Raw genomic sequence first — 27703 nt, 5'->3', positions numbered from 1 at the left:
GACAAGAACATGGCACCAATCCCCTCTTGAACACCTCCAGGGACGGTGACTCCACCACCTCTCCGGGCAGCACATTCCAATGACGAATGAGTCTCTCAGTGAAGAACTTTCTTCTCACCTTGAGCCTAAACTTCCCCTGGTGCAGCTTGAGACTGTGTCCTCTTGTTCTGGTGCTGGTTGCTTGAGAGAAGAGACCAACTCCCTCCTGGCTACAACCTCCCTTCAGGTAGTTGTCGAGAGCAATGAGGTCTCCCCTGAGCCTCCTCCAGGCTAAACAACCCCAGCTCCCTCAGCCTCTCCTCACAGGGCTGTGCTCAAGGCCTCTCCCCAGCCTCGTTGCCCTTCTCTGGACACGTCCAAGTGTCTCGATGTCCTTCCTAAACTGAGGGGCCCAGAACTGGACACAGGACTCAAGGTGTGGCCTAACCAGTGCAGACTACAGGGGCACAATGACCTCCCTGCTCCTGCTGGCCACACTATTCTTGATCCAGGCCAGGATGCCACTGGCCTTCTTGGCCACCCGGGCACACTGCTGGCTCATGTTTAGGCAGCTGTCAATCAGCACCCCCAGGTCCCTTTCTGTTTGGCAGCTCTCCAGCCACTCCGACCCCAGCCTGTAGCTCTGCATGGGGTTGTTGTGGCCGAAGTGCAGCACCCGGCACTTGGACTTGATGAATGCCATCCTGTTGGACTCTGCCCATCTGTCCCTCTGCAGAGCCCTTCTACCCTCTAACTGACCAACATCTGCTCCCAACATGGTGTCATGGGTGTTCCCAGTGCCCGGTATGTCCCCAGTGCTCTGCTGGTGCTCGACGCCCCATGTGTGCCCGGTATGTCCCCAGCGTGCCCTTGGTGTGTCCAATGTGCCCCTCATACCCTCGGTTTGCCTGGTTCCTGGTGTGTGCCCGGTGCCCGGTGTGTTCTCAGTGCACGCCCCCCTCCAGTGCCTGATGCCCGCTGTGTGCCCGGTATATCCCAAGTACCACCCCCGCCAGTGCCTGATGCCTGGTACATGTCCAGTGCCCGGTGCGTGCTCGGTATCCGGTGTGTCCCCAGTTCCCGTCGGTGCCTGGTGCTCGGTGTGTGCCCAGTGTCTCTGGTGTCCCCGGTGCCCCTCGCACGGTGCCCCTCGCCCTCCTTTCCGCACCCTTCGCCGCGCCCCCTGGCGGCCCTGCTGGGACCCGGCTCCCCCTGCTCCGTCCCCACTGGTCTCGCCTCCCCTCTCGTCGCACGCACATGGTACCGCCCGCCTTGCGCACTCCTCACGCGCCGCTGTCGGCCCCGCCCCGGAGGTCGCGCGCTGCGGCGGCCGCTTCGGGCGCACCAGCGGCGCCGGTCGCGGGAGAGAGCGGGGACGGGGGCTCCGCGCGTCCCGTGCTGCTACGAGCAAGGAACACCGGCGTGGGACCGGAACCGGAAGAACAGGAGGCCTGAGCGGGCCCCGGCGGGACCATGAACGCAGCGCAGGGCACGGTGGGCAGCGACCCGGTCATCCTGGCCACGGCCGGCTACGACCACACGGTGCGGTTCTGGCAGGCGCACAGCGGTATCTGCACCCGCACCGTGCAGCACCAGGATTCCGTATCCCTCACCGCCGGGCCGGGGGACTACCGGGGCCGGGAGGGACGGAAGAGGCCTAAAGGCGTGGGGGGGGCAAGAAAAGCCTGAGCAGGCCGAGGGGAGATGGAGGGAAGTCAGGCTGGAGGTGGGGAAAAAGAGGAGGCCTAGGGGATCAGGGGAGGCCTGTGATCACCCCACAGATACCGTGAGCTCGGTGTCACACCGCACGTTTGGGAGCGCTCAGTGCCACCGGTCGAGCCTCGTCTATTGCTTCCTCTTACCGACCTTAACGGGACCCGCAGCAGGTGAACGCTCTGGAGATCACGCCGGACCGCAGCATGATTGCTGCTGCAGGTGAGACCCCCCAGCTCCCCACCGTGCCAGGCACGGTTGGCCCTGGGCACGGGGGACGTTGGTCACTCTCTTGTGACCCCGGTGGCTGCTGCAGGCTACCAGCACATCCGCATGTACGACCTCAACTCCAACAACCCCAACCCTGTCATCAACTATGACGGCGTGAGCAAGAACATCACCTCTGTGGGCTTCCATGAGGACGGACGCTGGATGTACACGGGCGGGGAGGACTGCATGGCCAGGATCTGGGACTTGAGGTGGGCAAAGGCAGCTGGACCACCCCCTCCAGCAGCACCCCAGAGGTGGTGGAGCTGATTGCAAGTGCTCTTTCTTCACTCTTTCTCACAGGTCTCGTAACCTCCAGTGTCAGCGGATTTTCCAGGTGAATGCTCCTATTAACTGTGTCTGCCTCCACCCCAACCAGGTGAGCACCAGCCTCCTGCATGGCCTCCCTTCTCCTCCATTATCTGAGCTTTTACATGATCTCCCAGCTTATGCTTTACTGTGGTTCCTCCCAGTAAACCTGAGAGGCTGCAGAAGACTCCCTTAGCAAAAGATCTGGGAATGGTGGCCTTACTGGGGGCACAGACCCACAAGCTCTTGGTGGCATTGCTGGATACACCCAGGCTGCCCCACACCAAGCTGCTGGTGCTGTGAGCTTTGGGTTGGTGTTGGAACACCCCTACATGGTTATGCTTGCCTGGCCTGGCCTGTAGGAGGGGACAGTCACAGAATCAAAGAATAGTTTTGGTTGGAAAAGATCTTCTGGATCGTCCAGTCCAACCGTTCTCTAACTCTGCCAAGCCTGGTGCTAAACCGTGGACCCCAGTGTCAGATCTCTGCAGCTTTGAAACACCTCCAGAGATGAGGATTCAACCGCCGCCCTGGGCAGCCTGTTCCAGTCTTTGAGAACCCTTTCAAGTCAAGATTTTTCTTCTAAAGGTCAACCTAATCCTCTCCTGGTGCATCTTGAGGGGCCTTTGGGGTTATCTGCATCCCAAGCGATGTGATGGGAGTGGAACTGGTTGCATGGGGCAGGCTGAGAAGGTTGAGGTGACACCACCACCAAGAAAAAGCATCTCAGGGCCTGTGGCCCCTGTCACCTTCAGGGCTTTGGTCAGATTTGCTGGAGATTCAGCATTTGGCTCAGAAGCTGCTTTTGAGGGGTGAGGCTGAGGGGCTGAGGCATGAGGATGAGAAGCGGGGGAATGAGGCTGAGGAGCAGAGTGATTCGTAGATGCGTAGAATGGTTTGGGTTGGAAGGGACCTTAAAGATCATCCAATTCCAACACCTCTGCCATGGGCAGGGACACCTCCCACCAGCCCAGGTTGTTCAAGGCCTCGTCCAATCTGGCCATGGACACCTCCAGGGAGGAGGGCATCCACAGCCTCCCCGGGCAACCTGTTCCGGTGTCTCACCACCCTCCTGGAAAGAATCACTTCCTAATCTCCAGTCTCAGTCTTCTCTCTTCTCATAAAGTTGGTGTTTAATTCTCAGCCCATCAGTCCAGCTCACTCAAGCCTTCAACTGAAGGCAACCTCAAGGGTTGAGGCAGCAATGCCATTGCTAAATTAGAGACTTCAGTCTAAGGGATGTCCTCTGGCAGAGGTGGTGCTAAACCTTACTTTCACCCACAACCTTTCCAGGACCCAAGTCACTCTGCAGTTGCTCTGCAGCCATGCCGATCCAGTTATCCCAGAGGGATTTCTCCTGGCTTGTGTAAATCCATGATGGCTTTAGCAATTGCAGCTGGTGGTGGAGCCTCCATCTCTGGAGACATTTCAAACACATCTGGATGTGTTCCTGTGTGACCTTCTCTAGGTCACCCTGCCTTGGCAGGGGGGGTGGACTCAATGATCTCCAGAGGTCCTTTCCAAGGAAGCTCTCCCATGCTCTGATTCTGTTAAGGGGGAGGGGGGGGAGGAGGAGGAGGAGGATTGAGGTGTCCAGAAGATGCTTCTGCACTGTGCAGGAAGCTAAATAGATCAAGTGATGATCATCTTCCTCAGAAGCAGCCTTTGCTCACAGGTACAGGATTAGCTCTGCCTGATGACCTGATCTCCTCTAGGGACCCTGATAAAGTCATGGACAGCGCAAGACTGTCGATAAAAGCCCTGGTTCTGGTGGAGAGCTGCCAGCATTGTCCTCTGCTCTAAGCATGAGATTGCAGCCAGAACCCCTGCCCTTCAGCTGGCTTTTGTCCTTCCCCTGAGAAAGGGAGGCAGAAAAACCCATTTAGGCTCCTGGTTTTCAGGTATCTGTGCACTCTTGAGTGCTTCAGTTGTTCACTGGCCAAGCTGCTTCTTAATGCCAGCTTCTCAGATGTGCTGAAAACCACTTGGCTTCTGTGGGTAGTGTTTGGAGCTCGAGCTGTGCAGTGATGCTGGAAACCAGGCAGCTGCTGACTGCTCTGGGCTTTACCAGAGGAGCAAATGCTTCTGTGAAGGTAAAGGCTTTGGACAGAGCCCAATGTGAGATCAGTTTTGGGGCCCTCACTCCAAGAAGGATATTGAGGGCCTGGAGCGGGTCCAAAGAAGGGCAACAAAGCTGCTGAAAGGTCTCGAGAACAGGGCTGGGGAGGGGCGGCTGAGGGAGCTGAATAAGAGGAGGCTGAAAGGCTTTCTACAACTCCCTGAAAGGAGACTGGAGCCATGTGGGGGTTGGTCTTCCTAGTATCAGACATAGAACAGGAGGAAATGGCCTGAAATTATGCCTGGGGAGGGTTAGGTTGGAGATTAGGGAAATTTTTCCTGCAAGAGCGGTCAGGGACTGGCGCAGGCTGCCCAGGGAGGTGGTGGAGTCCCCATCCCCGGAGGTGTTCAAGAAATGTGTGGCCATGGCACTTTGGGATGTGGTTTGATGGCCATGGTGGTGTTTGGTTAATGGATGGTCTCGATGACCTCAGAGGGCTTTTCCAACCTGAACCCTGCTATTATCAGGACTCTGCATGGGGCTGCTCCTGCTGTAGGCCCAAACCAGCACAGTGCTGTGGAGATTGAGGCTTAAAACCACAGCAAGGCTCCAAGTGGTGCTCCGTGGGCACTATCTTGAGGTGCTGCTTGGAGGTTCTCTTTAGAGAGATGCAGCTGCTCTTTCCTTGCAGGCAGAGCTCATTGTGGGTGATCAGAGTGGAGCCATTCACATCTGGGACCTCAAGACTGACCACAATGAGCAGCTGATCCCGGAGCCCGAGGTGTCAGTGAACTCGGTCCACATCGACCCCGATGCCAGCTACATGGCAGCTGTCAACAGCTCGGTGAGCTCTGATGGCTTCCAGCATGCCCACGGGCTTTGTGGTGCTGGGCTGTGCCTGTGGTTCTCTGCAGCCACCAGCTTTGCCGTGCTGTGGGTGGATGTGGAAAGTCCAGGCTGCTTTTGAGTGCTTCACCAGCCCCAGGTGCCCCTTTTGCTGCAGGGAAATTGCTACGTATGGAACCTGACGGGTGGCATTGGAGAGGAGGTGACCCAGCTGATCCCCAAGACCAAGATCCCAGCGCACAACCGCTACGCCCTGCAGTGCAAGTTCAGCCCTGACTCCACGTGAGTGCCTGCCAGCCCCTCGCCTCCTTGCCAGGGGACAGACTGGCCCTGGTGCCCAGATGTTGTTCCAGCTGTTGGCTCAAGCTGCCTCCACACTGCCCTGTAGGAGCCCAAGGAAGGAGTGGGACAGGAATGAGAGAATCCCAGAATCATTTTGGTTGGGAGAGAACTATAAGACCAAGTCTATCCTTTAACCCACCACCTAACCGTGGCCTTCAGCACCACATCTCCAGGGCTTTGAAACCACTCCAGCAATGGGGACTCCACCACTGTCCTGGGCAGCCTGGGCCAGGCCTGGACAACCCTTTTGGGGATAGAATTGTTTCCCATGTCCAACCTGAACCTCCTTTGGGACAACTTGAGGCCATTTCCTCTTCTCCTGTCATTTGTTCCTTGGGAGAAGAGCCCAACTCCCACCTGGCTCCAGCCTCCTTTTGGGGAGCTGTAGAGATCAATGAGGTCTCCCCTCAGCTTATTCTCCAGACTAAATGCCCCCAGGTCCCTCAGCTGCTTCTCCCCAGCCCTGTTCTCCAGACTCTTCCTCAGCTTTGTTGCCCTTCTCTCAACCTGCTCCAGCCGCTCAATGTCCTTCTTGGAGTGAGGGTCCTAAAAGTGAGCCCAGGCTTGGAGGCATCAAGGCATAGGACATGCTGGCATGGGAGTGCTGTCAGTGACATCCCACCCTCGTGCTCTGTGCTCTCAGCGGACTTTGCAGCCGTGAGCTGCTCTTAACAGCTGGGATTGAATTGATCTCAGGGAGCCAAGTGCTCTTCACGTGCTCTTTCAGCAAGGCTCTTCAGCTTGAATGTCCCAGAGCAGATGGTCCAGGTGGAGATCAGTGCGGTTACAATGAACACAGCTCTCCACTTCCTTACTGTTCCACATGTAACGAGAGGTCCTTGGGCACACAGCATGACTAATAAGGTTGCCCTCACGTCTCTTCCTTGCAGGCTCTTGGCTACGTGTTCTGCAGATCAGACCTGCAAGATCTGGAGGACTTCAAACTTCTCTCTCATGACAGAGCTGAGCATTAAGAGCAATAACCCAGGGGAAACATCTCGGGGCTGGATGTGGGACTGCGCCTTCTCAGGGGACTCCCAATACATCGTCACAGGTGAGGCTCCGCTGCTCTCCTGCCCTTGGCCCACCGCTTGATGTGGACGGCAGCAGCATGGGACTTCCTAGTTTCTCTGAGACACTTCCAAACCCTCCCGCACCACTGGATACGAGGGCAGAGCACCCAGCCTCACAACCGCAGCACAATTCAGTAATTCCTCAAGCATTTTGCCTGAGCTGCGGTGGAGAGATGATCTTCACGTGCAGCTCGTTTCACCCGTGAGCGATGCCGCTTCGCTGCTTGCAGCCCATCAGTCCCTTCAGAGCATCCAGGCTGTCATTTCCACACTAACTTCTCTCTAAAATTATTAAAACCTTACCTAACACAGAGCTGCTGCTCTGCATAGCTCCTCAGCAACCCACAGCTCTAACAGCTGTTGATGGAAGCAGGAGAAAGACTTTGTGTAAACAGGAAAGGCGTAAAGAGGAATGAAAAGTGCTCTGCTCCTCTGGAGAAGACTGAGAAGGAAGGAGTCTTACTGATATTTACAAATACCTGAAGGGTGGAGGGCAAGGGGCCAGGCTCTTTTCAGTGGTGCTCTGTGACAGGACAAGGGGCAGTGGACACAAACTGGAACCCAGGAAGTTCCACCTCAAGATGAGGCGAAACTTTGGTGTGAAGGTGACAGAGCTCTGGAGCAGGCTGCCCAGGGAGGTTGTGGAGTCTCCTTGTCTGGAGAGCTTCCAAACCCACCTGGATGTGTTCCTGTGTGACCTGCTCTAGGCGATCTTGCTTTAGCAGGAGGGTTGGACTTGGGTGATCTCCAGAGGTTCTTTCCGAGCCTTACCATTTCATGATTCTTTTCACTGTGTTCCAGCCTCCTCTGATAACCTGGCCAGACTTTGGTGTGTGGAGACAGGAGAGATCAAGAGGGAGTACAGCGGCCACCAGAAAGCAGTTGTGTGCCTCGCTTTCAACGACAGCGTGCTGGGATAACGCGGGTGGGAAGGAGAGGACCTCTGCTTGCTGTCCCGTGTCTCACAGCAGCAAACGCCTGCTCTGGAGCCCGAGACACACACTTGCAGCCACTCCCTCTGACAGACAGGGCTCGAGTTCTGGCAGGAGCGGCTGCTCTGCCTAGGGTGACACCAGGCTTCGGCTCCGGGCAGAACTGAAATGTGTGCCCTCTAAGGGAGGACAGAAGGGAAGGGGAGAGGGGGGGCATGAGCCCATTGGAAGGAGCTGGGTAGGGTTCAGCTGGAGGAATCCCTGTGGCATGGCTGCTGACAGCTTTGTGATGTTATACCCCTGAAGCGGGGACAGAAAGTAAATCGGCCTTTCTGAATGGTGGGGAGAGGCTGAGCAAGGAGAGGAAAGGCCGCCGCTGTCTTGGTTTGCAATCCCTTTATTCAAAGTGTATGTCACTTGGAGGGCTGCAGTCCTACAAAGCCACCCACCCCCACGGGGTTTCACAGCTGTGTACGGAAGGGGACAGACAGTTGTGAAATACGAGCTGCTCCACATGATTCCTCTAGGCCTGGATCTCCTACTACCTACGGATAAGGTGCAGCCCTAGAGCAGAGCTGCAAATAAAGTGTCTGGACCGACAGTGCCTAGCAGGGTCCTGGTGTTTTCCTCAAGTCTCCTGGTTTGGGGATAGTGTAGCTGTGTTACCTTCCTTGTAGAAACCAGAGGCTTTCCAGGAATCCAGTTCAAGTATGTAGGGCAGCAGAGGGCACCCGTGGTGGCGGGACTTACTCGGGGAGGTAATAGAAGCAGATAGAGACACAAATGTTGCTTGGAAAACAGATGTCAATGCACAGGTAGATCAGGCGTTGCTTCCCTGGACCTGCCAAATGAGCAAGGACAGCAGCAGGATGAGAGGAGAGCTCTGCAGTGCCTAGAGAGCCTCAGGGAATGGCCTTGCTCATTAAAGCTGGAGTGGGAGAGAGCAGGGTGACCTCAGCAGCCCGCTGAAGGTGACAGATGTTAAGGCAACAGCGTGGTGGGGAGCTGCTCTCTGTTGGGGTTGTGCTGCACTGCCTGGGGAAGGGAGCTCGCAGCCTTTCCCAGGTGGCATCATGAGGCACTGCAAGGTGGATACCAGCCAGGCTTGGGGATGGCTGAGCAGTGGTTTGATACGAATTAGAGTCACCTGTCCCCTGGTCCTGGGACATGCAGCAGAGCCTGCTCTCTACAGCTACCTGAAAGGAGGTTGGAGTGAGGCTGGTGTTGGCTGCTTGTCCCAAGTAACTAACAACAGGACAAGAGGAAATGGCCTCGAGCCGCACCAGGGGAGGTTTAGGTTGGATATCGGGAAAAATTTCTTTCCTTCAAAAGTGGTCAGGCATTGGAACAGGCTGCCTAGGGAGGTGGTGGAGTCGGCATCCCTGGAAGTACTGGAAAAACGGGTAGATGTGGCTCTTTGGGACGTGGTCTGCTGGCCGTGGTGTTGGGTAGAAAGTTGGACTTGATGATCTCGGAGGGCTTTTCTGACCTAGGTGATCATATGATTCTATTTCCTTTTGCAAAGGGACACGTCCAACTTACCTTCCCCTCTCCTGACCCAGAAGATGGATGTTTGCTCACACAGGGTCTGCACAGCCTCCCCCAGGCATTTGGGGTCCACCTTGTCCCCTGCCAGAATGCCTAAGAACTCCCGGTAGTACTCGGTCTTGTTACTCTCTGGCAGCAGCTGATGAGCCTGAAAGAAATGTACCTGTTAATTGCTCTCAAGGCTCTTTGCTCCTCTTGGCACTGCTCTTCAGCAGTGTTCTCACCTTCAAGGCACCCAAGGCGCACTTCCCACCCCAGCACAGCAGCTGCCCCATCGCACCAGGTTGCTGGGATGCTCATGCTGCACCCCAGCCATGGTGACCCACAGCAGCCCCATCCCCTGCATACAGCACTGAAGAGGTGATGCAGGTCAGTGTCCTTTAGCCTCATGGTGGCTGGGACAGGACAAGGCTTAGGTAAGGTTCTTCAGGCCCTGTTTGATGGCCATATGGGCTGCTGGCAGCCCTGGCACCACCAAGTCATTTACTTCCATGAAGGAACCTCAGAGCAGGGCAGATGCTTTCTCCTTGTGCCCCTTTCTCCTCTTGTAGGTGCTGTGTTCTTGCACCCCTCTGGCTTTAAACCCTGCTCACCCTTTCCCATCTGGGTGGGAGCAGCAAAAGAGGGACAAGGAACCTCCAGGAGCCCCTGAGGAAATGGAGAACAGATGGCAGGGGAACAAAAACACAGGGCCTTGCCTTCCTGAAACGGAATCTGTCCCATGCATCCATTAACATTTTGTTCAGAGGGTCCCGGAGAGGTGATTTCCTTCAGCCTTTTCCCCTGGGAACTGCTATCAAACCCTCTTTGTTTTTTGTTTCTTGGATTTTTGAGCAGGTAACAGAATCCACCGAGTGTGGGTCCCATGTGAGCTCTCCTATTCACCTCTGTGGGGGACAGCCCCCTACCCTGACCTGCAGCTCTGCTGGTTCTCACAGAAGAAAGGATCTCAGCTGCTTTGAGCTCAGCAGAGCTCTGCTCTTCCATGACACCAGCCCCCAGCAGTGAACACATTTCCTCAGCTCCTACCCCCCCAGCTGGGAGAGCTCCTGCCCTCATTTAGCCACACTTGGGATGCTGGTGTTCGGTCACCCAAGTCCACACAGGAAAGGGTCTTACAGCAAGCCCCCACGCAAAGCCCAGCTCATCACCCCCATCCTCTCAGCCACCCAAGGGAATGGCCACAGCAGCTGCTCACTGTCTGCTCAGACATGCTGAGTGATGTTTGCAGGGTCTGGAGGTCCCAGGAGTCCATCCTCCTCAGGTAGCATGCATGCTGCTCCACGGGCTTGTAGCACACATAGCCCTGCAAAGCAGAGCATGGTCTGTGAGAGCAAACCCCCCGGTATGGACATCTCTCATCCTGCCTTGCATTTCCAAGTGCTGGGTCCTGCACTTGGGAGATTACAAGCCCATGAACCCTCCAGGCTTGGGGCAAAGTGGCTGGAAAATGCCCAGCAGTAAAAGACCTGGGGGTGCTGGTTGAGAAGAGCCAAACATGAGCCAGCAGTGTGCTCAGGCGGCCAAGAAAGCCACCAGCATCCTGGCCTGGATTGGCAATGGTGTGGCCAGCAGGAGCAGGGAAGTGGTCCTGTACTGCTAAGGCCACACCGCAAATCCTGGGTTCAGTTTGGGCCGCTCTGAGAAGGACATTGAGGAGCTGGAGCAGGTTGAGAGAAAGGCAACAAAGATGGGGAAGGGTCTGGAGAACAGGGCTGGGGAGGAGCAGCTGAGGGACCTGGGAGTGTTCAGCCTGGAGAAAAGGAGGCTGAGGAGAGACCTCATTGCTCTCTACAGCGGCCTGAAAGGAGGCTGGAGCCATGTGGGGGTTGATCTCTTCTCCCCAGGAACAGGTAACAGGATGAAGAAGTGACCTCAAGCTGCCCTGAGGGAGGTTTAGGTTGGACATGAGGAACAGTTTCTTTGCTGCAAAGTGCTCGGGGACTGGCACAGGCTGCCCAGGGAAGCGGTGGATCCCCATCCCCGGAGGTGTTCAAGAAACCTGTGGCCATGCCACTTTGGGACATGGTTTAGTGGCCATGGGGAGGGGGTTGGGTTGACAGTTGGACTGGATGATCTTAGAGGCCTTTTCTAACCAAAACAATTCTGTTTCCATGATTCCATGACCTTCCTTTACTAGCAGTATATAGAGAGAAGCCAAACAGCAGCTGGTGAAGTTTTCCATGGTCTACACTTCCTTCTCTCACCCCAGCAGCTCTTCTCTCAGCAGCCTGGGCTCGTCTGCTCATTTCCATGCTACAGAGGCAAGTAACTGTCACAGCACACTCACATTCCTGCTGTCATAGAGCACCACGGTGCTGTGGTTACTCTGGGAGGTAATGTAGTAAGTCACAGTGCTCCTGGCCTTGTCCACCAAGGCTGTCTGGTTCCTCAGTGGGTCCTGCTGTCCCTGGAGTGTTAACCGGATGAGCTGAGAGCCAGCCTGGGCACAGAAAGGGAGGAGAGGTGTTCAGTACTTGTATGCAGCTGGTGAAGGGTCTGAAGAACAGGTCTGGTGAGAGAACTGGGGTTTAATCTGGAGAAAAGGGGGGTGAGCGGAGGAGACCCTTCTGGCTCTCTGCAACTCCCTGCAAGGTGGTTGGAGCCAGGTGGGGTTGGTCTCTTCTCCCATGGCACACGTGTTAGGACAAGAGGAAATGGCCTCAAGTTGTACCAGGAGAGGTTTAAGTTGGACATGAGCAACAATTTCTTCCCCCTCAGGGTTGTCAAGGCCTGGCCCAGGCTGCCCAGGGCAGTGGTGAAGTCCTCACCCCTGGAGAGGTTTCAGAGCTGTGTAGATGTGGTGCTGAGGGCCATGGTTTGGTGGTGACCCATCAGAGCTGGGTTCAGGGTTGGACTCAATGAGCTCAAAGGTCTCTTCCAACCAAAACCTTTCTGTGATTCTCCGATTTCCCCACCAACACCCACACCCAGACCCATCACTGTTTCGTCCGAATTATTCAGCGACAGAGAAGCAATCTCTGGCCCAGTGGAGGGGAGCACATGTGGTAGGACAAAGGGTGGTGGGTCAAACTAAGAGAAAAATTCAGACTGGAGAGAAGGAAGAGATTTTTCACACTGAGAGTGGTGAGACCCTGGCGCAGATTGCCCAGAGGTTGGGCGATGCCCCGTTCCCTAGAACCATTGCAGATCGGGTGGTTTGGGGCTCTGAGTAACCTGCTCTAGTTGCAGATGTCCCTGGTAACTGTAGGGAGGTGGGGCTGGATGGGCTTTAAAGGTTCCTTCATCCCAAACGAGTTTGGGATTCTATGATCCCTTACCTGGCCAGAGCTGGGGGAGAAGCTAAGAATCCCTAGGACACTGATGCCAACAACTGCAAAAAACAAGGCGGTGGACAAGATGATCCAGAAGGTCCTGGAGGGAGCTGTGAGGTGAGCTGCAGCCCTCCTGTCCTGGGAGCCAAGGCAAGAGGAAGGAAAAACAGGAGTTAGACCCAACCCTTCTGCTGGTTATTCTTTACCATCAAGTGCAACTCGTTCTCATGACACAAATCATTGTGCAGACTGCTGGGATTTGAGGGCAGAACCACCAAAACACTGCAGCAGCCCTGGAATAACAGCACTTAAATCCCACACCGATGGAGTTTCAGATCCAACATCCCAGTAACCAGCACTCCCACAGCCAAGTACTTTTCTCCTGCAGCCAGAGAAGCACACCAAAGCCACCGAGGAAGGGCTGGAAGAAGAACAGGGGCTGTTGCTGCTTGCTCTCAGGCAGGAAATTATTTTGCTTTGCAGCAAAGGTCCCCAGGAGAACCAACAGCCTTTGAGACAGGCTTTGGACAGCGGCTTTACCCCTTCCTATATTCCTTTGCCCGTTTGGTCACACTTTATTTGCTTGGACAGTCTGAGAGAGTTGGGGCTGTTCAGCCTAGAGAAGAGAAGGCTCTGGGGAGACCTTAAAGCAGCCTTCCGGTACCTGAAGTGGGCTACGGGAGAGCTGGGGAGGGACTTTTGACAAGGGCTGGGACTGGCAGGACAAGGGGGAATGGTTTGAAAGTAGAGCAGGAGAGACTGGACATAAGGAAGAAATTCTTTCCGGTGAGGGTCGGGAGACAGGGGAACAGGCTGCCCAGGGAGGCTATGGATGCCCTCTCCCTAGAGGTGTTCAAGGCCAGGTCGGACAGGACCTTGAGCAGCCTGCTCCAGTGGGAGGTGTCCGTGCCCATGGTGGGGGAATTGGAACTGAATGATCTTTAAGGCCCCTTCCAACCCAAACCAGTCTATGACTCATGTCAAGTTGTTCTCCATGCAGACCAAGCTGTTACTTGAAGCAAAAGAAGCTTGGCAGTCCTTGAGTGGCTCTGTTAAAATTGAATTCTTACATCGAAACAATGAAATTTAACTCAATGGCACATCAAATAATTTTTACCAAGCAGAAGGAGGGTGCTTGCAGTCAGCTCAATTGTACAGTCCACATCTAAAAGAGTAAAAGTTTCTCCATCCTCTGAACACAGAGAAATTCGATGCCTGTGGTTAGATCTGCTCCAGCCACACCAGGAAGGGTCTTCCCAAGCCTCCAGGTTGAGGATCTTTTGTGGTTATTGCGCTTTGTTTTTTTTTTTTTTTTTAATAATACGCAATTCCCAGATATATTCCACCAGAGAAGCAGCCACTCTAGCAAACTGAAAACTGCCCATTGCTGAGATCTTATCAATTCAAATAGGCAGAGCTCAAGTCCTACAGAAAGCAGAACCCTAACAAGATTCCCTCAGGTGGGAAAGGTGCAAATGAAGCAATCCAGCGAGTCTCGTCCCTCAGCAGGTCACAGCTCACGCTGCTGAGCTTCTCTGCGGCTTACAAGTAAGGACTCTCTGGTGCCTCTGACCCACCCGCCCTGCCCTGCCTTGCTACATGATGGGTTTATGCCATAGAGTCATAGAATTGTTTGCTCTGGAGAAAACCTCCGAGGTCATCCAGTCCAACCTTCAACCCAACATCACCGTGGCCATTTAAACCTCGTCCCCAAGTGCCGTCTGTGGCCAGAGGTTTCTTGAACACCTCCAGGGATGGTGACTCCATCACCTCCCTGGGCAGCCTGTTCCCATCCCTGACCAATGCTGAGAATCCATCTGAGAGTTAGAGCTGTGGGGTGATGAGGTTAGAGGTGAACCAAAACCTTACCAGGATCCACAGGGACATCAGCCCCTCAAAAGAGGATTCAAACAAGCACAGAACAGGGATGTGCAATAGCTGGAGGCCCAGATACTCACTGCAGAGGCATTGCTGGTGCTGCTCCCACCCTCCATTCTCCCCTTCAGACCAGGACCTGGCTGCTGTGGCTCTGGCTCTGCCTTCTGACAGCGCTCCCACTGTGCATGATCCTAGCTCCAGCACACCTGGGACACCTAAGTGTGCATCCCTGACACATAAACCCCCGTCCCTCACAGCCAAAGGGCTTCCCGGCCAGCAGCTCCTCCGGCCAGACCCACGGGAGGATGAAACCTTAGAGCTGCCACCTGGGGAGAGGAGAATTGGGGCGGGGGGTGGGGGTGGGGTTGGTGTGAGGCCCCAGGCTGCGGAGAGATGCTGTCAGGGCACAAACCCATTCTTCCTGCTCACCTTGTGAGATGGATGAGGGGGGTGGCTGGGTGACAATGGTGGGCTTTGTCCCAGCCCTCCCCGCTGGCAGTCCCCAAGAGCGAGACTGGGTGAGTCTCATTAGGCGATACAATGAACAGAGCAAAGTAGCAGCCTGCCCTTGTCAGCAGCGATTTCTGCATTTCAGCATGGGCTGTGTGCTGCTGGAGCTCAGTGGGCTGGAGCCAACCGTGAAGCCTGCAGAGCTGCCCCATGAGCCTTGACTGCGCAGGCAATCACGGAATCACGCAATGTTAGGGGCTGGATGAATCCTCAAAAGATCACCCAAGATCAAAGGGAGTGGGGGGATTCTGGGTGGTCTGATTATGCCACGTGGGGCAGGGGGTGATGCAGCAGAAGAGCAGATGAGCGAGGGCTGGGGGCACCCCCCCAAAAATGCTGAAAATTCTCGGAGAGGATGAGAAAACGTTAAAAAATGTAAGTACTGGTGTGAGGCGATCCAGAGAAGAACGTCTCATTTTCATCTAGAGAGTGAGGAATTGGATTAAGTGATAGGTAAAAAAGCTTTTGAAATGACCCCGCGTCTCCTCTCTTTTTTAAAGGCTTAGATAATTGGAAAAGAAAAAAAAAAAAAGAAAAAGCCCCAGAGGGGCTTGAGCTATAAGCAGAGCCTGCGCCTGTACAAAGTAAAAACGGGGGCTTGTGTGCGCTGCGGTTTTTAACGCAACCAGAAGACATTCCGAGCGGGGCCGAGCCGAGCAGCTGCCCACGCCCAGGGAAGTGCTCGGTGCTGCCCCCGCGTGTGTACTGGCCGGCAGTGCAGCCGTGCCGCGGCGCGTGCCGCCCCGCGGGAGCTCCGGGCTGCAGCCTAACTGCGCTGAATGCTTGAAATGCTCGGAAATTATTAGGGGAAAAGGGGAGGGGGGAGAGAGTGACGCGAGCGTCGCTACGGACACGGCGCATGCGCCCTAGCCCGGCTCAGTTCGCGTCAGCGTGGTAGCGTCGCGAGCGTCGCTATGGATACAGCGCATGCGCCACAGCGGGTCGGGCCCCGGGCTGGCGCCCTTCTCGCGCGCCGTGGCGTGCGTGGATGGCGTGCACGCGGGCGCCGCGGTGTGCAGCTTTGGCGCGGGAACGGTCCCGGAGAGCCCTCGATTCGCCGGGCTGACGCCGTTCTGTGCCCCGCGGTGCCTGCGAGCCGCCATCCTTTGGCGGGGGAAGGTGTTCCGGCGCATCGGGGAGCTTGCAGTCCGGTTTCCGCTGTCGCTGCCGGCCTGGGACTCACAGGTGTGTTCCTTCTGGCGTCTGAAGGTGAGCTGGGGGCATCCGCAGGGCTTTTGGGGGTGACAGAGGAGGTCTGTGGGCACCTAAAAGGGTCTGTGGATATCTCAAGTTCTCGTGGGGTCATCTAAAAGGGTCTGGGCTCGTGTAGAGGCGCCTGGGGAGCTCCGAACGACCCTTTGGGAGCTCTCGGAGTCTCTCTGCAGGGTCCCATGGGAGCTAGGGGTGTCTCGCTGTGGCTTTGGGGTCTCCGCGGGGTCTGCACAGTGTCTGGGTTCTTGTGTGTCCTTGCTGGGGGCTCAGCGCCAAAGCACCGCAGACTCTCACGTTCGCTGCTGTGCCTTGTGTCCACGGCAGGGTACAGCTTGCTGCCACGTGCTGCTGGGGGTCTGAGGAGCCTCTGAAGGGGGAATGGAGACGTGGGGAGGATTTTTTGAGGCCATTTCTTCTTCTCCTGGCACTTGCTACTAGGGAGAAGAGACCAACCCGCACCAGACTCCAACCTCATCCTTGTTATTTTTTACGTCTATTGCCTAAGACCGTGTGATGGCTTTGGTTGGGGTGGAGCTAATTTTCTTCATCGCAGCTGGGCCTGTGCTTTGGATTTGTGCTGGAAAGAGCGCTGATAATGCAGGGACATTTTAATTACTGCTGAGCTGGTTGGCCAGTGGTCTGCTGCTCGAGGACAGGGTTAACATCAGTCAGGTGATGGTGAGTCATAGCGTTCATTTGCATTTCTTATCCTTCTTAGGACTATTATTGTTATTACTATTTTTATTGCTATTATTGGTATTACTGTAATTATTGTTGTTCTCCCAGCCCATGAGTTTTCTCACTCGGCTGTGTGATGCTTAGTTGCTAGCTGGTGAGTGCTCTCAGGGCTGTTATGGACAATGGAGCCTGCTTGTGTGATCTGCCTAGGCACACTTATGTGAATCCAGCGTTCAGACAGGTGCTGCCTGTTTGAAATATAAAGTGAAGTTGGGCCGATTCAGTCTTATTGATGTGATGTCTGCAGTTAGCCAGCAGCTTGGCATGTTTTCCTGAGCTCAGAGCCGGACAGCAGTAGGACTGATCTAGGCTCAGAAACTCAGGTGCTAAGACTGATCTTTGGTAAAAGCTGTGAACAGTTTAAATTACATGTAATTAGGGTTTGGACACAAGGTCATGAAAGTATCAGTGGGACAGATGTTCCCAGTTTCAGAAGCCTGTATTTCATGTTGCAAGGACGTCATTCTACAACTGAACGCAAGAACCATGAAGTGCAAACCAAATGATTTCCCGAGCTCATCCCAATCCCAAAGCTCATGAAATTCAGGCCTGCCTTACTATAGTTTTGGGTCTCTCAAGGGGAAAAGTGAAGAGGAGGAGAATTCTTTAGCTTTCTCTCTATTTTCTTTCCCTTGATACACTTTGTCTTGCTTGGCCTTGAATCACGACTGTGACATTCAGTTAGGTGGTGAATGTGTACTAGTTGGGATGACACCAAAAGAGGGGAGAAAAGAGAAAAGGAATAATTTGTCATAAAAAACCCAATTCCTGTAGGATTTCGAGTTCTTACTTAATAATATAAAGCGGATTGTGGCTTGTTGTTTTTGGTTGGTTGTGGTTTTTTTCTTGCTGCAAAGATTTTGACTGGAATTTATGGGTACTAAATACGGCCAGAGCAAGCCTCTAATTACCCATGGCATGCAGTGAAAACCTTTTGGGAATTAGAACAAAGTGAGAAACTTTTCGGTTAAAGAAAAAAGTGAGCAAGCAGCGGCCTTTGTTGATTCCTGTAGCTTTTATTGCAGAAGCCTCCATCTAAGCGCATTTGTTTTAGCATGTTTTGCAGTGACTCGGTGCAATTCCTCTGTGCAACGCAGCCCATGAAATAGATGCAGCTGGCAGTGCAAATGCTGCCCAAAACTCCTTCCTACCTTCAAAACAAGTCCTCTGTCCTTCCCTCCTCATGGCTGAACAGTGCTGGTTCTTTTTAGCTTAGCTTTGCTCCCCTTATCTCCCCCTTTTATCTTCATTTTTTACCCTTTTCCTTCTTCCAGGCTTGTCTTGATCACAGCTACTGTGGCCTGCTTTACAGGGCAGCAGGTCAGGATAGGGAGCCTGGCAAAACGTGCTGCTCGAGAGAGAGAGGAGAGATGAAGGTAATGGTTGTCTCAGCCCAGATCAGCATCTAAGGAAGCAATCCCTGGGAGGGTTGTGGTCATCTAAGTCAGTATACTCTGCTTTGAAGAGTGCAGACACAGCATTCTTTTCGCATCCTGAAAATGATCTAATCTATAGCTGCTGATTCCTCTTTGAGGCTTTAACCACTCTCCCTGCTTGCAGCTAAGTCTAACATTTGAGCAAAGTTTTACTTCAGATGACCGAGCTCAGAGCCAGTCAGAGCGTGCCTTTTCTGACTAGTGTAGCATTCCGAATCCTCCCCTGTACAATCTTACGATACGTTCACCGTGCTCCTTTCTGCCTTCTACCCAGCTACCCAAGTCTGGGTAGGAAAACTCACTCAAGAATATAAAATCAAAGGTTTTAAAAGTCTAGAACCAGGTTGTTTATACAATTGAAACTGTTCTGTATGGCGGATGTCCCTGCTCGCTGTGGGGGTTTGGACTAGATGACCTTTGGAGGTCCCTTCCAACCCAACCCATTCTGTGATTCCTTTTGGGGAGCTGCAGAGAGCAATGGGGTCTCCCTTCAGCCTCCTTTTCTCCAGACTAAACAGCCCAGCGCCCTCAGCTGCTCCTCAGCCCTGTTCTCCAGACCCTTCCCCATTATGAGCAACATGTTTTAGGAGGAGAGTGTGGAAAGCAGTTTGTTGGCTAAAGAAGATGGAAGTGTACCGTAGGACTATATTGTAGGACATGCTCCTTGTTGAAGTGCTTAAATTGTCCTTTAGTAATAAATACGTCCGAAATAAACTTTAGGTAGCCCATCTGAGCGGGAAGAGAGCTTTTGGTTGAAGCAGAGGGAGCCTGGGTAGTGAAAACGTTTTACAGCTTTCAGGATAAAAGAAATCTTGACCTCATCATGGAGCTCTTACTGGGAAGTAAGCCGTTTGCTGACAGAGGATGTTGGGTGTGTGGGTCCTGGCGGCGAGAGTTTTCCAAAGAGGAGCTCTAAGGCCAGCTGCAAGGTTAGGTGTGGATTCTCCTGGGGTCTCACACAGGACGAGTCTCACGATTCCAGCGGTCTGATTTCACAGCTGCGTTTTCTTCTCTCTGCGTAGGCGACAGGATGACCTCACTAATGAAGAGCGAGACCTTATCAGAAGAGGAGACACAGTTTGACGGGCCTGGATCTGTGTTGGCCACCGGTGTTGTTGAGCAGCTGGGAGTCATCCACAGGAGTATTCCGCCAGAGAGCCTTCTGCTGGGTGCGAGGGTAAGGGGTGTGCGTGTCAAGTGCCCGTGCTTGAAGCCCCCCCGGTCTTCAGCTGAGGCCGTGCAGAGTGGTGCTCGCAGTAGCTCTGTGCGAGTCTGCCGTGGGGCTCAGAAGGCTGTGCAGCTGTTAAACCTTTTCTTCTCTTCAAGCACAATCTTTCTGAATTCTTTTCTTTGATTTTTTTTTTTTCCCAGGGTCACGTGAAACTGTCTGATTTTGGGCTAAGCAGAGCTGTTCAGAAGGCTCAGAGACCTGAGCTCTCCAGGAACCTTGAACCCAAGCAGCCAGTGCCTTCTGTGAGTACAAGCTGTCCTTGTTCAACAGGGAAATAGCTGAGAGCTGAAGCCAGCCCACACCACAATTCCCTCAGCTTCCTCTTCTGCAGATGAAACAATCCCAGTTCCTTCAGCCACTCCTCCTAAGACTTGTTATCCAGACCCTTCACCAGCTTTGTTGCCCTTCTCTGGACACCCTCTATCACCTCCATGTCCTGGGGAACACCGCTTGTGCCCGGCCGCCCGCCGGCTGGGTTTACCTCTGTTCCCCACCGCTCTTGGGGCCCAGTCATCCATCCTGTTCTGCTATCCAGCAATCCTGTTGAGAAACATAGAGCTGAAAAGAGAAGTAGCAGAGAAGGGGAGCTGAAGCTGCAAGGGTTGCAGTAGACTCAGTTCTTGTGGTACCCTCTGTGAGGCCCTAAGCCATTTGAACTGAGACAGTCAGGCAGCCCAGCTAGTGCAGCAGTGTCTTCTGGAGAGTCGGTGAGAGCCAATTCTATGGAGTTTGTTGAAGCGAGTGGCCAGTAGTCTACATGAACAATTGTCTTAGTGCTGGTACGTAGGAGGCTCTGAAGTGTGGTACTTGGAGAGCTCTGTTCATACTTGCCCTTCAGGAGGGGCCAGCTCTTTCATTGAACCCAGTGCTTTCACACCAAAAGAAGGGAACTCTTCTTAGTCCACAGAGCACATGGGCAGGGGAAAAGGACTTCAGCTGGTGAGGTGGCTTCTGCTGCAGTCCCTCTTCTTCATCACCTCCTTACTCCTTCAACTCTCATTCCCCATCTTCTTTTCAGAGACACTTGCTAGGGAAAGCATTAAAGTCCTGCCTTACAGCGAGCAGCAGGAAAACTTTCCCACCCGACGGTGGGATTGGGAGCAAGGTCCCCTGGTCACAGAGGGAGGTTAGGTTAGTGATGCAACACCTGCTTTTCACACATCTTTTGTGTCGGGCATGAGCACCTGAATGTCCTCTACAGTCCGTGCGATGGCCCTCAAGGTGACCTACTCTTACAGCCTTCTGTGGCACTCGGGTCAGAAGAACAGCCTGGTTGTTGCCAAGAGCCTCCTGTCCCCGAGACTGCTTTTCGCTGTCTGACAGGTGACTCCATCTGTTGGGGAAATGGCATTTCTCAGCATTGTGGTGTCACTGGTGGCTGTTGAGGATTAGACCAAAGGCCCAAGCCCAGCCCTATCTTCCTTCCTTTCGGTCGAGCGTTGGGCCTTGCCGGTTTCAAGTGGAGACCAAACCGGCAGGTGCAGACCAGCATACTCCCCAGGGTACTTCATCAGCTTTGTGTGGCTTAGGGGACTTCCTAAAGCGGAGCTTGTATGTCAGTGTGTTACAGCCCTCTATGAGTTTCCATTGACCTTCTTGACTTGTTCTCGAACTCGCTTCTGCTGTCGGCATCCAAAGTAAGCTGTAACAATGCATCCCGAGGTTTAGTCCTACGTTAAAGGAAAACCCCCAAATTAAACCCACTGCACTATAATTTCACCTAATGCTGCTGTAATTTCATCCAATTACAGTTTCTGTTGACCCTTTTCAGCTCTTACATCCAGTTTGCTGACAGAGGATGTTGGGTTTGTGGGGTTTGGCAGCGAGAGTTTTCCAAAGAGGAGCTCTAAGGCCAGCTGCAAGGCTAGGTTTGGATACTCCTGGGGTCTCACACAGCACGAGTCTCATGATTCCAGCGGTCTGATTTCACAGCTGCGTTTTCTTCTCTCTGCCGAGGTGACAGGATGACCTCACTAATGAAGAGAGAGACCTTATCAGAAGAGGAGAGCCATCCACAGGAGTATTCAGCCAGAGAGCCTTCTGCTGGCTGTGAGGGTAAGGGGTATGCATGTGAAGTGCCTATGGTTGAAACCCCCCAGTCTGCAGCTGAGGCTGTGCTGGGTGGTGCTCGCAGGAGCTGTGTCATGTGAAACCGTCTGATTTTGGGCTAAGCACAGCTGTAAAGAAGGCTCAGAGACCTGAGCTCTACAGGAACCTTGCACACAACCCACCAAGTGACTTCTGTGAGTATAAGCTGTCCTTGTTCAACATTGAAGTAGTTCAGAGCTGAAGCCAGACCACAGCATAATTCATTTCTGCTGTGATAAACAAGATTGGTCAGGGTGATTGCATTTAATGGGGAACTGGGAATGCACCTTCCCTGCTGATGGAAGCTGTGAATGGGAAAGAAATTCTTATTTCTTTGTCATGCTGGTGTGGTTTTGCTCACGTGTACCCGGACACTATAAATAGAGTTTTGTGCCAGTGTCAGTGAGGCTGCAGGAGCACTCGTTCAGCAGGGACATGGTTTTCATATGCTGACTTAGTGAGGGTGGTGGCCGTCTCCGGAAGCTTTTCATCAGAGGGAAGTTGCTCCTCAGCTTGTCTGCAGGGGAGTGTTTTATAGAATGATAGAACCGTTTGGGTTGGGAAAGGCCTTTCAGATTCTGGAGTCCAACAGCTCACAAACTCTACCAAGTCTCATGGCAAACCCTGTCCTTCAGCACTACAACTCTTCTAAGCAGCTGCAGGGGTGGGGATTCAACCACTTCCCTGGGGAAACTATTCCGGTGTTTGAGAAGCTTTCGGTGAAGAAGTTTCTTTAGTAGCCAACCTGAACATCCTCTGATACAACTTGAGGCCATTTCCTCACATGGGGGGGGGGGACAATGAACACCAGAGTGAGACCCCCCCCCGATGCTGCGAGACCCCAAAATGTAAGATCCCGGAATTCCACTGAAGACACCGGATGAAGGGGGGGAACACACTGAGACCATCAAAGGGTTTAATTGATGAGAGCAACAGACAGAAGACATTGGTGATTGCCAGTGATAAATGCACTGACTGCAAAGTAATCTCGGGGCTGTCAGTCCTGGGAGACATTCTCGGAGATGCAGAGCTGTGCAACAGCTCTTAAGAGAGAAGAGAAAGGCAGCAAAGCTCAGCTGTTTGCTGAAGGTGCAGACCTTACCCAGAAGGCCGTCCCCAGGTCGGGGTGATAAAAAGAACAGGAGGGTAGCCCCTCAGCTGTCTCTGTCTTTCCTTCCGTGATGCCATGGGGGGGTGGGCAAGGATGCAGCAGAGGAGCAGTGAGGGAGGGGCGGGGGCAGCCTCCCACAAAGGCTGCTTGCAGACCTCGGTGCTTGAAATGCCTGAACGTTCTTGGAGGGGAGGGAAAGCCCTGGGGAAGTGTAAGTGTGAGTGTGAGGTGTTCCAGCAGAGGAGAAGCTGTGCTGTTTATCGAGAGATTGCAGAAGGACAGCGATTTGTACGCAGCAAGGCTTTGACGTGACTCCCCCTGGATCTCCTCTGTTATCTGGAGAGGCTTCCAGAAAAGCACATCCTGAGCAGAGCCACAGGGGGGTTTGAAATAGAAATACAAGTTGTGCATATACAAATAAAAGCTAGTGGATTTTCCTTTGTGTGTCTTAGTCTAAAATGCAGATGGACAAAAACCTGCACAGAGCCCGGGGGAGCGGCGCCCCGCGCACAGTAGCAGATGCCGCATCAGGGCCGAGTGCTGCCACCCAGTGTCTCAGTGTCGGCACTGCAGGTGTGCAGCGGCCTGTGTCCCCCGACGGTCCTCGGTGCTGCTGCCTGCTCTCCAAGTGCCCTGAATGCTTGAACTAGCTGAGAAGTCTTCGGGGTCGGTGGGGGAGGAGAGAGGGGCAGCTTACAAATGACTTAAACTTGCAGGTGTTAGTGTGAGGAGCTGAACAAGAGCTTTCCCTTGTTCTGGTACGGATACGAAACATTTCAATTAGTTGAAAGATGATTTAAAAGCGAAAAGCCTTTTTCTGCCCTCTTCTACAGAGGATGGACAGCGGCGGCGCCACGGGGCCGGCCGTGCGGAGCGAGCTGGCGCCTGCGGCACGCAGCCTTCCGTGGCTGCGGGACCGGAGAGGCGAATTGCTGTGCCCCGCGTGCGCCGCGGAGCCGCAGCCGCCGAGCCGAGGGCAGCCGCGGGCGCCGAGCCCCCGGCTCTGTCGCGGTCCTCACTTCGCGTCTCCTGCGCGGCGGCGTTTGGATCAATAAATAATTTGTATCACCTGCCCGCCTCCTCATTTCGCAGCAGGGGGCCAGGGTCCTGCTGGGACAAGAGACCTCCAAGGCAGGACGGCCCCAGGCGCGGCAGGGAGCCGGGGGCAGGGCAGGGCAGGCTGCCGCGGAGAGGGGGTGGCAGGTGCCGGACAGAGCCGGGCGGGGGAGGCAGGGGCGGGCTGCGGTGTGCCGAGCGGCTGCGAGAGTCCTGAGGGACAGGGAAGAGGGCTGCGGGGGGGCGGCTTGGAGCCGGGGCGGCTCTGAGCGCCGCAGCGGGGCCGGGGCCGGCACCAGGCTCTGTGCGCCCCGGGGCTCCCCGCGCGCCGCCCCAGAGCTCTGCCGCACCGCAGCGGTCGGCGGCGGCCGCTGCCCCTCCGGCCCGGGCTCGGTGCGAGATCCGGAAGGGGCAGAGGCGCTCGGCTCTGCCGCGAGAGCTGAACCCCAGCCTGCGGCCGCGGAAAGCGTGGAGGCCGCCCCGGGGCAGCGCTCCGGCGGTGAGCTCTGGCAGGCACCGCGGAGCGCCCGGCGGCTGCGTGAGGCAGAGCCTGGCCAGGCGCGGGAGGGGGAGCAGGGGGGGCTTGGAGCGGCTGAGAGGGACGTTTTAAATTCACTTATTTAGGCGTGAGGTCTCTCCTGTGCAGCTCAGAACAGCTACAGATGTAGATACATTTAATAGAGGGAGCAGCAGGGCTGCCCGAAGGCTCGGCGAGGGTCTCACCACGGCCGGCGGAGCACTCTGAGAGCCCTGAGGCGCGGGGCGGGCTCTGGGCGGGGCCGCCTCACCTCCTCCGCGCCTCGCGGGGCCGGCACGCGCCCCGGGCTCCTCCCAGGGAGTCGGCGCGGGAATTCGAGCGGCCAGAGGCGCCCGACCCGGGCGGGACCAACCCCGGCCTGAGGCGCCGCTGAACTTGGCGGGCTTCGAAAGCCGCTCTTGGAGAGCATCTGTGGCAGCGCTCCGGCTGATGGAGACCTGGCAGGCGCCTGAGAGAGGCTTTGGCGGATCCGCGAGGGAAAAGAGCCCAGGTGCGTGAGGGGAGAGGGAGGGCTGGACCGGGGAGACCTGAAGGAGCTTAGAGGGATTTATTGATTTATGAATACCTGAGGCACTCTCATGTGCAGCTTAAACCACACATCGATGCAGATGTCCTTAGTGGGATGAACATTAGGGGGGGCTGCGGGCCCGAGCGGTACCCGCGGAGCAGTCTGCGAGCGCCTGAGGCGGGCGGCGCGCGCCGCTCCTCTCCGCCCCGGGCCGCCCCCAGGGCGTCCCTGAGGAGGGGATTCCAAGGGCTGAGGGAGTTCCGGCTCTGCCGGGAAGGCTGAGCCCGAGGCTGAGGCGCCGGTCGATGGGGTGGGTGCGAGGGTGGCTCTTGGAAGTCTGCTGGGGCAGCGCTGGCGCTGCCGGAGAGCTGGGCCGGCAGCGCAGGGGGTGGCGGAGCCGTGAGGGCAGCGCCCAGGTGCGCGAGAGGGAACAGAGCTGGGCGGGGGCAGAGCTGCAGCAGCTGAAGAGAGGAGTTTAAAAGTAAATGTCTGAGCTGTTTTCACGGACAGCTCAGCATCTGGGTACATTTCTGTTGTGTTTAATAACATCGCGGGGCCCGGCACGCGCCGCCTCTCGCCCTTCCCGCCGCGGGGCCCGGCACGCGCCGCCTCTCGCCCTTCCCGCCGCGGGGCCCGGCACGCGCCGCCTCTCGCCCTTCCCGCCGCGGGGCCCGGCACGCGCCGCCTCTCGCCCTTCCCGCCGCGGGGCCCGGCACGCGCCGCCTCTCGCCCTTCCCGCCGCGGGGCCCGGCACGCGCCGCCTCTCGCCCTTCCCGCCGCGGGGCCCGGCACGCGCCGCCTCTCGCCCTTCCCGCCGCGGGGCCCGGCACGCGCCGCCTCTCGCCCTTCCCGCCGCGGGGCCCGGCACGCGCCGCCTCTCGCCCTTCCCGCCGCGGGGCCCGGCACGCGCCGCCTCTCGCCCTTCCCGCCGCGGGGCCCGGCACGCGCCGCCTCTCGCCCTTCCCGCCGCGGGGCCCGGCACGCGCCGCTCTCTCCTCGCGCCGCGCCCCTCAGCAGCTGCCGGGGCGGGAGCGGGAAGGGACAGAGCTGTGCGGCGGCGCCTCCGGGGCGGGGCTGAGCGGATCTGTGAGGGCACAGGGTGAGACTGGCCAGGGGCAGGGGAATCAACTCAGGGACAATTCCTTTTGTATTAAAATCTGAGGTACTTTCCTATGTAGCTACAAACTTACTCTGTGTGGTTTTGCTTTTTTGCTCTCTTCCACAGAACGAAAGCTTTGCAGGAAAACTGAGATTCAGGGACAGAGAAGTGACATTTCAGAGGCAAAACCAGAGAGGCTCTCTGGGGAAGAAAATGAAAACCAGAGAAAACCCTGAGGTAAAGAAGAACAGAGGTGACATTTTGGAGGGAAAAAACTGAGGTAGCTTATACAGAATCCAAACAAAGATTTAGGAGGGAAGAGCAGAGGTAATGTACTGGGGGCAGACCTGGCATGGAGGGGAGACCTGAAGTAATCCATAGGGGAGAAGGTGAAAATTGTTCTGAGAAAACCTGAGGCAAACAAGAGGGGACACAGGAGGCAGTTTGGAGGGAAGAACTATGGCAAGTATCTATAAGAAAAGATACAGAACTAAATAGCAAAGGTAACCTACAGGAGACAAAAATGAAGATTTTGGAGAGAAAATCACAGCCTATTTAGAAGGGAGAGTGATGGTGAGTGAAGACATGGGAGGGAAAAGCTGAGGAAAGATGGAGGGAGAAAAGGTGATGTTTTGGAGGGAAACAAAGAAGTGATTTTGGACAGGAGGAAGGGAAATTATGCCTGGAATTGCAAAGAAAATCTGTAGGGCAGAGGATCAAAATTTTTAAAATAGAAACTACGACAAATCAAGGCAAGAAATGATATTTGCACCAGAAAAAGCCGTTAGTGATTTAGGGGCAATGATGCCTGTTTCCCTCGGACTGGAGGCATCCCTCTGTCCCTCAGGCGGGGAGCAACTGGCACTAGGGAGGCCTAACTCTGTCCTCCTTCCTTGGAAGCAGATGGCTGTGGAGCGGCGAGGCGACATGCGGCGGAGGCAAGAGGCGGCGAGGGAAGAGGAGCAGCGTCAGGCTGAAGAGCAGGACAGGAGAAAGGCGCCCTGGGCAATGAGACCTCCCTCTCAATTTGGCTGTGGTAACACAAGATCTTTGCCAGCACCGTTAGGGTGCCCTGGTTGGCTTTGTGCTGGGCGACCTCCCTGTAAGCAGGGCTCGGTCTTTGCTTTAGCTGTTGCAGGCGTTTTGCCACCTAGCTCCTTGGCTGCTGGGAGACCGGCAACCCTGTAAGGAGGGTCCGAGCCGGCGTCTCCACCCGTATGGGGGAAGTGTAGCTCCCTGGACCCCAGCCCCCCCTGTAAGCAGGGGAGGGCCCTTTAAACAGTTTCTTGGCTGCTGGCGGCCTGGCCAGCGTGACCCCCTGTACTCGGGGCGTGTCACAGCGATTGGCATCCTGAGGCCCCTCTGCCTGCATGCATCCCCGGGGGGGCCAGGTCTGACCCTCTGCTCTCCTGCTCAGGGGTGAGGATGCCTGCCCCACCAGTGGCTGCCCAGAGCTTGCTCCCTCTCTTGGGAAGGGCTGTGTGTGTGTGGCCCCTCTTGCCTCTGTGTGCCTGAGTCTGCTTGTCCTTTAGGTGCCTTAGGAAAGGCTGTAGCTTAGCTTAGGCTTCCCAGGAGGGTAAGAGGGGCTCTGGGCGGTTCCACGGCAGTCTCCTTGGAGGCCTCGAGCGGGGTGGGAGCTCGGCTTGCCCCTCCTTTGATTGGCTAGACACAGCGAAGCCGCTTAGTCGTCCTGCGGCAAGGTGACCCGCCTGTAGTTCAGGGCCTGGGTCTCTGCCTTCATGGCAGCCTGTTCTCTTGGCACCCTGTCAGATTAACAGCCCTGTGCTCGGGGCCTGTGTGAAGAGCTGTGGAGCCTTCTGTCCCCTTCTGTCCCCCGCAGCAGCCCAAGGTCCCTGTAAGCAGGGCTGGGGAGGCTGCTTTTGGCAGCTAACAGGAACAAAGCCTTAGAGGGCTGAGGTGAGTCCCTGGGCTCCTGAAGAGGTGGCGTTGTGCTG

At 55.5% G+C, this 27703-nt stretch overlaps 2 protein-coding genes across 2 annotated transcripts; one reads left to right on the top strand and one right to left on the bottom strand.

Annotated features, from left to right (window-relative positions):
- Positions 1–1379: 1379 nt before the first annotated feature.
- Positions 1380–7997, top strand: MLST8 (MTOR associated protein, LST8 homolog). Its single transcript, XM_009896489.2, has 8 exons — positions 1380–1581; positions 1863–1914; positions 2009–2171; positions 2263–2338; positions 5019–5171; positions 5331–5455; positions 6406–6569; positions 7390–7997. The coding sequence occupies exons 1-8, from the start codon at positions 1453–1455 to the stop codon at positions 7506–7508; spliced, it is 981 nt and encodes a 326-aa protein (XP_009894791.1). The 5' UTR covers positions 1380–1452; the 3' UTR covers positions 7509–7997.
- Positions 7998–8199: 202 nt separating this feature from the next.
- On the bottom strand, positions 8200–14337 carry BRICD5 (BRICHOS domain containing 5). Its single transcript, XM_054180240.1, has 6 exons — positions 14302–14337; positions 12350–12481; positions 11359–11511; positions 10267–10374; positions 9063–9216; positions 8200–8361 (listed from the first exon to the last, which is right to left on the bottom strand). Exons 1-6 carry the CDS (start codon positions 14335–14337, stop codon positions 8267–8269), a joined length of 678 nt encoding a protein of 225 aa, XP_054036215.1. The 3' UTR covers positions 8200–8266.
- Between the last annotated feature and the right edge of the window lie 13366 nt (positions 14338–27703).

This window comes from Dryobates pubescens, chromosome 4, assembly GCF_014839835.1.
Source record: "Dryobates pubescens isolate bDryPub1 chromosome 4, bDryPub1.pri, whole genome shotgun sequence".
Classification (NCBI taxonomy): Eukaryota; Metazoa; Chordata; class Aves; order Piciformes; family Picidae; genus Dryobates; species Dryobates pubescens.
This window is presented reverse-complemented; position numbering and strand designations above follow the sequence as displayed.

Bases quoted from the DNA above. Each gene is read 5' to 3' on its own strand.
- MLST8 (XM_009896489.2), top strand. From the start codon at position 1,453: ATGAACGCAGCGCAGGGCACGGTGGGCAGCGACCCGGTCATCCTGGCC. The intron at 1,915-2,008 runs GTGAGACCCCCC...TGGCTGCTGCAG, and splicing joins CAGCATGATTGCTGCTGCAG to GCTACCAGCACATCCGCATG. The intron at 2,172-2,262 runs GTGGGCAAAGGC...TCTTTCTCACAG, and splicing joins GCCAGGATCTGGGACTTGAG to GTCTCGTAACCTCCAGTGTC.
- BRICD5 (XM_054180240.1), bottom strand. From the start codon at position 14,337: ATGGAGGGTGGGAGCAGCACCAGCAATGCCTCTGCA. The intron at 11,512-12,349 runs GTAAGGGATCAT...TTCTGTGCCCAG, and splicing joins TCTCCCCCAGCTCTGGCCAG to GCTGGCTCTCAGCTCATCCG. The intron at 10,375-11,358 runs GTGAGTGTGCTG...TCTGCTTTGCAG, and splicing joins TGCTCTATGACAGCAGGAAT to GGCTATGTGTGCTACAAGCC.